The 13,283-nt window shown below is 40.6% G+C and overlaps 1 protein-coding gene across 1 annotated transcript in view; it reads left to right on the top strand.

Moving 5' to 3' along the window:
- LOC126426448 (methylenetetrahydrofolate reductase) overlaps nt 1-3,132 on the top strand; it is a 108,248-nt gene extending 105,116 nt beyond the window's left edge. The window contains exon 8 of the mRNA XM_050088363.1: nt 2,419-3,132. Within this exon, the coding sequence (XP_049944320.1) occupies nt 2,419-2,500 (82 nt within the window). The 3' untranslated portion in view covers nt 2,501-3,132. The remainder of the gene's footprint in view (nt 1-2,418) is intronic.
- Nucleotides 3,133-13,283: the final 10,151 nt, after the last annotated feature.

A 13,283-nucleotide genomic window follows, 5' to 3' on the forward strand; every position in this document is an offset into this window, starting at 1 on the left:
CTTCCCCAAAACCAAAGAACAAATCAAATCACTGTTTGCTCTTTCCAAATCCGGTGTCACAAATAGGAGTTTCCGTAAAACAAAACTCAGTCTTTGAATGACCTTCGATAATTACTTTCAAAATTGTGGTTACTGGTAATGATACGTGACTCTTATGCCCCTTCCAGCATGCATTTTGCTGTATCCCCCCCCCCCCCCTCCCCCTATTGCAACTTAATCCCTATATAACTAAAACATATTTGCTTATTTGACCTCAATTGAGCCTTGACATGACCTTGAATAATGTATCATTTTATGTGTAAACTTTGCTGCTCTTTCCAAATCTTAGGTGGTTTCCCACACTCATTTCGGCAAATGCTCGGTTGGTGCCCAACATCTGCCTCAGAGAATACAGTATGTGAATAAATAAAATATAATAAAACAGAGGACAAAGTTTACACAATTCCCAAATAGATGGCACACAATTTAGAATAAAGTGAACTCTGTACTAGACAGGAAAAATGTTACAGATAACTATAGAAAGAAGAAATATACTGTGCACACTCTCATCTTCCTACATGACAGTTGTTAGGTTAACAGGCTGAAAGTCTATGTTCCTAGTTTGACAGAGACTCGAACACCTTATTGCATCTCAGCGGACTGCTAAATCACCGTGGGAAATGTCTCAGACTATTTGGATGGGCAGGTGAAATGTAGCAATCAATTTTCGTGCAGATTGGTACTCTGTCAGATGTAATCATTGATGAAGGCCGTAGTTGGATGTGGTGTATCAGAGAGAGAGAGAGAGAGAGAGAGAGAGAGAGAGAGAGAGAGAGAGAGAGAGGGGGGGGGGGGGTGAATGAGGGGAGTGGGAGGGGCCAGGTGCTGATCTATTAAGCAGACTTCCAAGGAAACATCCCAACTTGGCCTCATATTTTAAGGGAGAAAAAACACACTTGCAAGATATCAGACCCAGCAATCCGTCCCATGCGAAAATTTAGGTCATAATTCTGATACTATGTTTAATGACCTAATGAAAGTACAGCTTTTAAACGTTCACTTGCAGTGGTTGTTTGTCTTCACTCCTTCGCGCAACAGCGGTCTGATGCCCACGTGCAAAGTATTGTACAGCAGAGTGACAACCGGAGCTCTCCTGTTAGCAGGATGTTGGAGGAGGGTAGCAGAGTCAGGGTGTGGGAGGGAGGGGTGCAGGTGAACACATCTGCCAAACAAGTGTTGAAATTTGGTTGTAGCACATATTATGTCAATTTTGCACACACAAACACTTATTATTACTTTAACAGTATTCTTGTATTTATATTCTGCAGCTATAAATATACCTTAAAATGAAAATGAATGAACTGGAGTCACTGATGAATTGTTATGTTAATAATTTGTAATGTACAATTTAATTATGCCTTTCATGTTGAAGGATAGCATATCTTCTGCAAATTTCCTTCACTTTAACAGTGAGTGACCTATAATACTGCAACAATCGTGTTAATAATTAGTGTTACACTACTTCTTTAATGACACACACTTTTGTTTCATTTTTTTACACTGCATCTGTGAATCACCACATAAAAATGTTCAGAGCAGAGATGTGTGTGGCACCAGCCACAGATTGTAGACCATGCATTTTAACATCAGTGTTGTTCATTGTGTCAAAACAGAACTTCACAAACCTCACTTCACACAATAGTGCTAAACACTCGAGCATTGTTGGTGAAACACACTGAGCTTGTGTGGTGATTTGACTGACATTCTCCAGGTGTCACATGCATATACAGCCAGCAGTAACGTGATAGAGAAGTACAGCCAAAGCTTTGTGGACATAACTTGTACAGTGTATTTGCCATATGGATCTCATTTGTTGAAGTGCTACACAAATTTTATCCATTCTGCTATTGCCTACATGTTGAGATATGTAAATTGGTCAACATCTTGTAGCACCTTCTGTTGTTTTATCACCATTTATTTTTAGCCCCACAGAGCTGGCCATCCTCTCCAGCTCAGTACTCATTAATTGTAAACTTTGTGGGGGAGTTTCTGCCAGAAGAACAGTGGCATTAACAAAATCCATATCTGTAAGCCTAGACCCCTGTTATAGGTGTCCATAGTTTTCTCATTGTGAAGTCTACAATTAATATGAGAAGGAATGGTGACAAAAATACACCGATACCTGATGCCTGTCAGAATGCTAAAGAAAGTGATGTTCCCATTTTATGTCTTCATACAGCAATTCAGGCTTCTGAAAACATCATTGAGATGGTCAGGAATTCCATAAGCTTACAATATCCACAATGATTTACCAGTTTATACTGCCAAAATTTTTTTTTAAAGCCCAACAAAGTTTAGGTGCATTGGACAGTTGAAATCCATTTATTGTTCTATTACATTTTGCAGAGTGATAATAAATCCAGTATTGTTGTGTTCCAGCATTGAAAACCTGAAGGAAGTCGTAGAGCAGCTGGCAGGGAGTGGACACAGTGCAGAGGCAGAGGCAGAGACGGGCAAGTAGCTGCGGTCAACTCCTGCCGAGTCAAAGGAGTTGTCACGCAGCACATGTGATGCTGGCATTAATGAGGGGCTCTACACGTCCTCCGTGTGTCGAAAAACTGGTCTCACAAATGTGACTCGGAATGTTGACGGTGAAGCACAGTGATGTAACGTAATGTGCGATGTGGGTGAGCACAACTACGTAGCTGTATACGTCGTGAGCAGCAGCTTTGAGAGCCCGCAGTGACAATACAGTCTGACCTGACCGAGATCCGCACGGTCCTCTCTCTACTTTTTTACACATTCACTGGTGCTTCAACCAAAAAACACGGAGGAAAAGATGAAAGATATGTTTACATGAAAATATACAAAGAATGCCTTGTTACACAGAAAGTCTGGAAATGACAAAAAAGTTTGATTACTCCTAGCTGTTGTAAGGAAATGTATGTTTTTATTAAAATTATACAAATTTTTATGTGGCATTTACTTGACTGTTTAATTGTAAATTGATGCAAACAAATTATGAAGCACAAGTTCTACTTGCTGTTGTTGCAGTTGGCCAGTTTGAGTGATTTCATATAAATATTAACTGCAATGTTACTTTGTGCCAGACATTTCTATTAGTCCACATGCAGAATAAAAATGATTACAACTCTACGTGTCAGAGGCAGTTGTGACCAACAGCAGAGACAGAAAGCGATAGAAAGGCACAGAGCTGTCTGAAATCACCGGGCGCACTAAAAATTATTGCATTTAATGTAAATGTGGTGTCCCCTATCACAGCTTTTGCATCCTTGAAATTTAACATTCTCATTTCCTTCTACTTTTTGCGTTAAGAGCTACTGTCAAACAAACAAAATATAATTTCTTTATTTGGAACTGTAGGTATGTTTCTCAGGATATCATTTCAGCACATAAGTGATGGAATATTTTGATGGCCAGATAATCTAGCCCTTTCTATACCGATTGTATTGTCCCAATAACACAGGGTGTCATTTTTATTCTGTGTGCTCTGTTTGTTAATATTGGTATTTTCAAACACTGAGCAAACAGTGAGTGACTACGTAAAGAAGTAACTATATTGTGAAGCTCTTTCTAGTGTGTCTTCTTGCACCCACATTTGTCTTCTAGGTGTAAATCAGAGAATGCAATTCTCCCATCTCACAATCTCGTTTAATTTGTCTGTCGTTTGAATGTTAACTCCCGTAACCGTGTTTTTAGAATATTGCGACGTTATGTATGCTTTTTCCTGTTTACTCCCCATCTGCATAATTAGGTACGCACTATTAGCATTCTCTCGTATCTTCTTTTCCTCCATTGTCTTTGTGCTCTCTTACTCGGCAGGATCTGTTACTTGCTTTAAGTATCTAATTGTCAACAATATTTTCCTTCATATTTGAAGATACTTTTATTTAAATAATTACAAGTGTAACTTTGGCTAAAAATCATTCTACATTATGTAGTTCTTTAATGCTGTGACTTCAAGATAGTTATAGCAGTAGACACTGTTGTTAACAGCAAGAATAGGCTAATCTCCGAACACACAGTTGTAATGCTTGGCAATGCTGATGCTGCCACACTGGAGAGCTCTCCCTGCCATTGGCTGCTACGAATGCTTCGTCTACTGTTGTCACTCGCTTCTGTCCGGCTTGTCTTATCTGTTCTCTTGTAATACACGTATGGAATAACTATACGGGAGACACGGGTGCTGCACTCTTGATGCTGGATCAAAAACGCACGAGAATGGACATATTGTGAGCACAGATGAAACCTGGGTGCACTACTATACCTCAGAGGCAAAACAGCAGTCAAAGCAGTGGGAACATGCTGCTTCTCGGCCACCAAAGAAAGCAAAGACAATTCCTTTGCTGGGAAAGGTCACGGCATCGATGTTCTGGGATGCGAAGGGGATTCTGTTTGTAGATTATCTCCCCACAGGGCAAACAATTACTGGTGAATACTGTGCAAACTGCCTGGATAAATTGCAACAAGAGATACATGAAAAAAGACCGTGTTTAGCAAGGAAGAAAGTCGTCTTCCATCAAGACAATGTGCACCCGAAACAATGTGCTGTCGCCGTGGCAAAATTACACGAACTAAGGTACGAATTGTTCCCACACCTGCCTTATTCACCTGATATGACTCCGTCAGACTTACGTCTCTTCCCAAAAGTGAAAATTTTTCTCGGTGGACAAAGTTCAAACAGAGAACTGATAGCAGGAGTTGACAACTATTTTGCAGGCCTGGAGGAAACTCATTTTCGAGATGGGATCGAGGCACGGGAACATCGTTGGACAAAGTGCATTAATCTACAAGGAGACTACGTTGAAAAATTAAAAAAAAGTTTCAGTGATGTAAGTACTTTTTTTCTATTCCGTTCTGAGAACTTTTCAAACCACCCTCATATATCCTACGAGGCACGGTAACAATACTGAACAGGAACAATACTAACTCACTCTGGTGGACATTCTGCCCACTGGAGAATTACAACACAGTCTATGTGTAAGTTACATTGACATCAAACCGTGTCTTCTAGGTGCTATACACTCCTCGTGCCTGTTGTTAAAATAATTAAATCCCCATGATGATAGAAATGAGAAATGAAAGTTATTGTACTAAAGGCATATTAAGATTTTAATTGATTTATTTGTGGGGTGAATTTTATTTTTGAGACAATAAACTCTTTTGTATGTTAAACTCATATTTACAAAATCTTTCAACCTGGAAAGTGTCCATGGAGCAAATACAGCACATATTCTTTAAACACGATTTCTGGACAGCTACACGCTGAAAATTTACACTCGGGCCAAATAAATTGACTGGGAGACTCTCATAGATTTAAACTTGCTAGAAAAAGTGAAGCACCCAGAAGACACGATTGAATGTCAGTGTAATTATGTGCATTTACACACCATCGTAGGGTATTAAATGATTAGACTTGCAATTTTCTGTACAGGCAGAATGGCCGCCTGAGTGCATTAGTGTCGTCAGTGTTTAGTGTCGCTACCAGGTCCAGTAGGCACAGGGTTTCTAAAGATCCTCTTAGTGGGTGTCCCTTTTGCCGGCTGGTCAAATTGTCCAATATCCACATCTGTGAGGCTTTCAGATGTGACAGTGGTTCGATGCTGGACTGCAGGGGAACGTGAAGACGGGCATACTCGTCATCGAGGTTCCGGTCGACCCCGTCTGGCCACCACGAGGGAGGATAGCTGTTCTGTGCACCGAGCCCGTGTCTGCCTTCTGACAACAAGTAACGGACTCCCTGCAGCATTCCAAGTTGTCCCACGCCATTAGTCGAAGACTGGCAGCAGCCGGACTGGGGAATTGCTCTGCTGCATGTAGGTCGTCGTCAACACCACGACAAGACGGCCGTGCGGAATAGTGCTGCGATTGGGAAGCGTGAGCTGTTGTGTAAGATTGTGTTCGGTGACGAATCGAGGTCCCGACGACTGTCGTCGGCAAGTGGTAGTAATAACTTTGATGGCACGATGCTATGTCACAGACAGTGTGACAGCATTACAGTGCCATTTTTTAGTGAGACAATGTTCGTCCACACGGGGCACATATTTATACGAACTGTCTGCATAATGTTCGAGGTACTCCTGTGGCCGTCGAGATCCCCAGATCTGTCCCAAATAGCATATGTAGAATCAGTTCCGATGTCAACTCTGTTGCAGTGCCAGTATCTACAATATTGAGGAGCAGTTACGACCAGCTTGTCACAGGAGAGGGTACTGCTAGCTGTATGTTTGTGGTTGTTTGTCAGTAATTAACTGCCTCCAGCACTATAAGCAAGGTGGTATAAAAATGTGATAGACAAAAAAGTGTTCTATATTAACTATGCTAGAAAACTCACTCACGCGGCCACTAGAAAACTCACTCACGCGGCCAAAGTCATTCATGTATGTAGCTCGAAAGCTGCAGCAGATCACAGAACCACGAGACAGATACTGCACGGTGGGTGACAACAAATATTCCAATGGTGCAGTTTCAGCAGAAAATATCGACAGGTACGTGAAATAAGACTTGTAAGTCACATGACTCGGAATTGTACCTCTGGTGTCCCATTACCTTTCTACTCAAATGGGCATTTTTGAAAGAAAATACACAGCAGCCTCTTCATATTTGTCACAAAATACTCCCTTTCTGGTGACCAGCTTTGCAACAAACACGAATCGCAATATTCAAACCAGATCAATAAGTTTCACTTATTAATAGACATTCATAAAGTTCACTGGTCGTAGATAGATACTCATCTACACAACCGATAATCATTGTGGCTTCATATTTTAATAGTTTGGCACTGACAGACTGCCGAAACTACTCGGTGCTTGTAATTTCACTACAGACCAGGATTACCTGACGCAGACTGAACCCTGCCGTAGTAACAGTGCTTTCTGACTATTGTCAAGCCTATTTATACAGGGTGTTTCAAAATTGACCGGTATATTTGAAACGGCAATAAAAACTAAACGAGCAGCGATAGAAATACACCGTTTGTTGCAATATGCTTGGGACAACAGTACATTTTCAGGCGGACAAACTTTCGAAATTACAGTAGTTACAATTTTCAACAACAGATGGCGCTGCAAGTGATGTGAAAGATATAGAAGACAACGCAGTCTGTGGGTGCGCCATTCTGTACATCGTCTTTCTGCTGTAAGCGTGTGCTGTTCACAACGTGCAAGTGTGCTGTAGACAACATGGTTTATTCCTTAGAACAGAGGATTTTTCTGGTGTTGGAATTCCACCGCCTAGAACACAGTGTTGTTGCAACAAGACGAAGTTTTCAACGGAGGTTTAATGTAACCAAAGGACCGAAAAGCGATACAATAAAGGATCTGTTTGAAAAATTTCAACGGACTGGGAACGTGACGGATGAACGTGCTGGAAAGGTAGGGCGACTGCATACGGCAACCACAGAGGGCAACGCGCAGCTAGTGCAGCAGGTGATCCAACAGCGGCCTCGGTTTTCCGTTCGCCATGTTGCAGCTGCGGTCCAAATGACGCCAACGTCCACGTATCGTCTCATGCGCCAGAGTTTACACCTCTATCCATACAAAATTCAAACGCGGCAACCCCTCAGCGCCGCTACCATTGATGCACAAGACACATTCGCTAACGATATAGTGCACAGGATTGATGACGGCGATATGCATGTGGGCAGCATTTGGTTTACTGACGAAGCTTATTTTTACCTGGACGGCTTCGTCAATAAACAGAACTGGCGTATATGGGGAACCGAAAAGCCCCATGTTGCAGTCCCATCGTCCCTGCATCCTCAAAAAGTACTGGTCTGGGCCGCCATTTCTTCCAAAGGAATCATTGGCCCATTTTCCAGATCCGAAACGATTACTGCATCACGCTATCTGGACATTCTTCGTGAATTTGTGGCGGTACAAACTGCCTTAGACGACACTGCGAACACCTCGTGGTTTATGCAAGATGGTGCCCGGCCACATCGCACGGCCGACGTCTTTAATTTCCTGAATGAATATTTCGATGATCGTGTGATTGCTTTGGGCTATCCGAAACATACAGGAGGCGGCGTGGATTGGCCTCCCTATTCGCCAGACACGAACCCCTGTGACTTCTTACTGTGGGGACACTTGAAACACCAGGTGTACCGCCAGAATCCAGAAACAATTGAACAGCTGAAGCACTACATCTCATCTGCATGTGAAGCCATTCCGCCAGACACGTTGTCAAAGGTTTCGGGTAATTTCATTCAGAGACTACGCCATATTATTGCTACGCATGGTGGATATGTGGAAAATATCGTACTATAGAGGTTCCCAGACCGCAGCGCCATCTGTTGTTGAAAATTGTAACTACTGTAATTTCAAAAGTTTGTCTGCCTGAAAATGTACTGTTGTCCCAAGCATATTGCAACAAACGGTGTATTTCTATCGCTGCTCGTTTAGTTTTTATTGCCGTTTCAAATATACCGGTCATTTTTGAAACACCCTGTAGATGCCTGTAATACCAAAAATTGCAGTTTGGTAAAATATAAGCTTATTAAAACTAGTTAACAAATTAAAAGGGACACACAATTGTTTATCTAAGATTGGTACAATCAGAAAAAGGTAAAATAACAGGGACAACATTGTCAGGTTGATGTTAATGTACTCTCGGATTCCCGAAGACCGCCAAAAAGTTTCAAGAAAGCGACATTTTCTAATTGGAATAGTTAACAAACTGAAAAATTATTTTGGTAAAAATTTGCTCTTTTGGACACAGAACAATCAGGGTTATGGACTATGGTACTGCACTTTGGGAAAAAGTACATTTTAAAATGCAAAAATCCTGAAAAACAAAAATTTTGAATACAAATAACTTCTGTGATAGAAAGCTTTCCGAAAAAGTAAAGTGTTTGTTGAAAAGAGGAAAATGAGGACTTTCAAATGAACTACACCAATTTAAAAACAAAGAACTATTTATATGAGTGCACAGTGTCTGTTCTTTTGGACATGTCTGAAAGAACAGGCACCACGCATTCATACAATTGATTCGCCTAGATGGGCAATGACTGCACCTTCTTCACTGTGGATGCACAAGTGTGCTGGACCTCCTGTTGGAATCTCAGAATAGCGAGCATGGAGGAAATGGGCAGGGGCTGCGGATAGGTGGCACTCAGTGGGAATGTGGGTCGGCCATTAGGTGTGCCGAGATAGTCAGTGCATTTGTGATAACACTGTATTTCAGATGACGCAGTGCGTAGCACACCTGCCCAGTAAGCAGGAGATCCTGGATTTGAATCCCAATCCAGTACACATTTTTCACTCATCGCCGCTGATTCGGTGTAATGTCCCGACAAAGCTGAAACCAGCAGTCCCTTCCCTTCATTCCCCCCCCCCCCCCCCACCGCCAATTTACATACAAAGAACTATTTGCTCATAGAAAATTGACCTTTACCAGCTGATTCAAAAAGAAAGAACAGATTTCAGTTGTTTATTGCATACAAACTATAAAAGACAAACACATTACGCATGTCACTGGATAGAGGAAGGTTCAAAGTTTTGATACAGCTATACTGTTGTATCTTTGTAGCTACATGGTGACTACACCACAAGAGAAATAATTTTGCGTGTTGGGAATTGTGTGAAGTTAATCCATTGCTCAATGCAATGTGCATTCCATCTTCAATTCAGTAAGAAGCCGGCTGTGCTCTAGCAAATTTATGACTTAAGATTTTTGAACGATCTTCAAAATAGTAGTCAAGATTAAAATTTAAAACAGTCTTGATCGCAATCTGGTGTAGTGACTCTGCAAACACAAAACTTTTGAAGTTGTCTCTATCCAGTGACTTCACAGTGTGTTTCTACATTTCATAGGGTGTCTTAATAAACAATTGAAATCAGTTCTTTTTAAATCTCCTTGCATAGTAAATCATGAGTATTTCTTTAGAAGAAATATTTCCAAATGAAGTAATTATTTTCATCAGTAATTCAGAAATTATACAGTGAATAATAAAGTTTTGAGACTCCTATTTAAATTAAAAAATTAAATATTTTAATAACACTACAGAAGAAGCTGTGGTCGCTACGAGAGTGCCGAGTGCCCAAACTCGCCACTAGAGGGACACCGACCCTAGGGTGGAACGAGAGTGTTGACCACACACTGCACTGTTATGCTGAAAACAGAGAAGTGGAGGCTTCAAAAGAGGAGCGAGGGATGTAGGGCATTTCCTGACAGCAGAAGGAGTGCAGGGTAAAGAAAATTGTCAAATAATGGCAGAAGTGTACAGAGAGCACGGCAAGTCCGTTACTAAGGTTAAGATGTGGTCCAGGCAATTCAAAGGATGACAGATGTAGTCGGCCGATGACACACAATCTGGAAAGCCTCACTGCATTACTGCTACCGTTATCTGGCAGGTGGATGCCCTCATTATTGAAGACCAGTGAGTTACAATGGCAGTCATTGCTCCAGAGGTTGGATCGCTTGTCAAACTTTCGACAGGCATATAGTGCTCTCTGTACACTTGTGCCATACTTTGACTAATTTCTACCGTGCACTCCCTTTGCTGTCAGCAAAAGCACATTACTTTGCTCTTCTTTTGAAGGCCCATTTCTCCATTTTCAGCACTACTGAGTGCAACAGATGCTCACTCTGTTGTCACGTGTCGCGTCCCTCTAGTGGTGAGTTTGGGGCCTCAGTGCTCTTATAGGGACTACTCTTCCTCCTACAGTTGGCGACATTATTACACCTTCAGCAGTTTTCATTTTACAGCCTCCAAATCATTTCTTTCTGGCCACTGGTATTAACAAAACAAGATCAGACAAGAAAAAAAATGTCAGTGTTAGGAATGGTATAAAAACATGTATGATAGTCCCATACAAGGGAATCAGTGTCACTAATAGGCAGTATATCAGGGAATAATAGAAGCAGTGTCTAATATTACTAGGTACTAGTAATATTAAATATGGCATCCAACAAACAGAGACAAAATAGTACTGGTAGTGTTACATGATTCATGGTTAGGATGTCCGAAAACTGTGATGTCAAATTGAAGCATTGAGAATGTGCACATGGCGCAGTGGGACAACTGGTGATTAATGCTACACAAAGTCTCTGACAGCATAAGTATACCAGGAGAATGTAGATGGCAGAAGCCGCATCACTTAGTTGATAGTCACATGACATTGCTTTACTTATTACTTTGTAAAGGATAAGAAAATAACTGGCAAGTAATTCACAACTCTTTCAGGAAAAACAGGAAAGTTGTTTGAGGCCTGATTCACAAAGAAAAGAGAGTCACTTATAACTTAGGGGACTAAGCTAAGTCACAATCTAAACATTCACAAAAGTTTAGTAGTCCAGCGTATATGTTACTGTAAAAGTAAGATGATTGGTAAATCCTAGAATTAACTGGTGAAACCTAAGAATTACCATCACGGTGTGGTAAAAGTCCAAAATTTCTTATTATATACACAAGTTTGAAACTTTTACCAAGAGAAGTTGGTAAATCTTAGGATATACCCATACCAACTAGTAAAACTGTATTCATTAAAAAAAAATCAGCTTAGCAATTTATTGAAATAGTTTGTATTTATTTTAAATTTATACATTCTTGCATTTCAATGTGATTATAATGAGCAATATTCCATATTAACGAAAAATGTTGGAAAATATGTTACCTTGTGAATGTTAATTTTTGTTACAATAAGGCTGACTAGTGTGGCATTCCAAATTACATAATATGAAAGACGATTTAAACAAGCATTTTTTAGTTAAACACTTTTTTAAGCAATTGCACTTTTTGAGAACCCTTGTCCTTTAACAAAAGATTGTTTGGCAACCACTTCCCATAGAGCAATTTCTTCTCTTGCTACTTCTTTGACATTGATAAAATTTTCCTTGCACAATGTAAATTGGCTCATAGTGTTAATATGACTTCAGTTTACCAGCTTTGGTACCAAGTTAATAAAATTCATCATCCTGAATATTTATCACTACTGCTATTATTGATTTTGCATCAATTTTTGCTCGGTCTACATCTGGTACTTTAATTCTCACATTCTGTCCAGCCGAAAGTTTTGGAATTTTGTAACATGAGGCTGCTTTCATTTTCTTTGCCTGCAATTGAGGATCTTCTTTGTCAGATTCTCGGATCCGTTTCACTTTATTACCACTGCTGGAAATCGTCAGCGTCTTGTCACAACCGTCAGCTGGTGCCGGTGTCTCGTTAACTGTCAGCAAATCCTGTCTCTGGTACTTCCTCACCTGCTGCAGCCGCACTTTCTGCCTCTGTTTCAGTACTCGATTCACAGGCATCAATCCTTTGGCCATCACTTTCAACTTCCTGTGAGTCAGTGGAAGTGGAGTTTAACACTGTTCGTAAGTCTTCTTCAGTGTTTATATTTTTGTGTGGAACAACTGAGGTTGCAATGCCCATTTTCACTGGAACACCAAATATGACTTCCTACGGTGAACATCTGATCCCTTCATGATAAGCCCTATTTTTCATTGCTTGGACAAACCTCAGCCATTCAGACCACTTTGAAGTTTCATTTGTTACCATCTAAGTTGATAACATATTTTCGATATCTCGATTTGCTCTTTCAACTGATCCCCAGACTGACTGTGCCTCGGCTTCCCGTGGGCTATCTTTATATCACTTCACAATCCACATAAACTTTGAATGACTCGGTTACAAAACTCTCTACCATTATCAGAATGAAGCGTACTTGAGGCACCAAAGGTGGTAAAAATGTCCAAAAGATGATATGCTACTTTATCAGCCCTTTTTGAAGATAGTGTGCGGAGGAAAACAAATTTTGTCAAACGATCTTGGTATAAAAGTATGAATTTCGACTTATTGTCTGGGTTTCCCTGCATGTCAATTAAGTCAATTTGGCATCGTGAATTCATTTCACTGTGTATGATAGGTTTCACTACAACACCCCTTTTCAATGTTTTTTGCTTTTTTTTGACACGGTTTGCGTAATCCCAGGTAAGTAATGACTGATTCAAAAGTCACATTCTTGTACTTACTATTCAGTTCCACAATCATCCGAGTTTGGCCACCGTGGCCAATGGCAATATGGGTCTCTTGTAGTATGTTAAACAGTTCATCAAAACGAATGTAATAACGAATTTCTTCTTTTCCACCAGACACCGGTGCTGTGAGTTTATCTTCACCTCCAATGTTGAGAACCTCATATCGCTTCAAACATCTGTAGTGAACAGATTTTTTATTGGAAATGATTTTTGTGTTTTTCACTTCACTTAACAGAATATTAACAAAGAGATAGAGGGGCTGGCCAGTACTTACCTCAGCTCAGTACAGCCGATAGATACACATA

This window comes from Schistocerca serialis, chromosome 11 (assembly GCF_023864345.2).
Source record: "Schistocerca serialis cubense isolate TAMUIC-IGC-003099 chromosome 11, iqSchSeri2.2, whole genome shotgun sequence".
NCBI classification, from domain to species: domain Eukaryota; kingdom Metazoa; phylum Arthropoda; class Insecta; order Orthoptera; family Acrididae; genus Schistocerca; species Schistocerca serialis.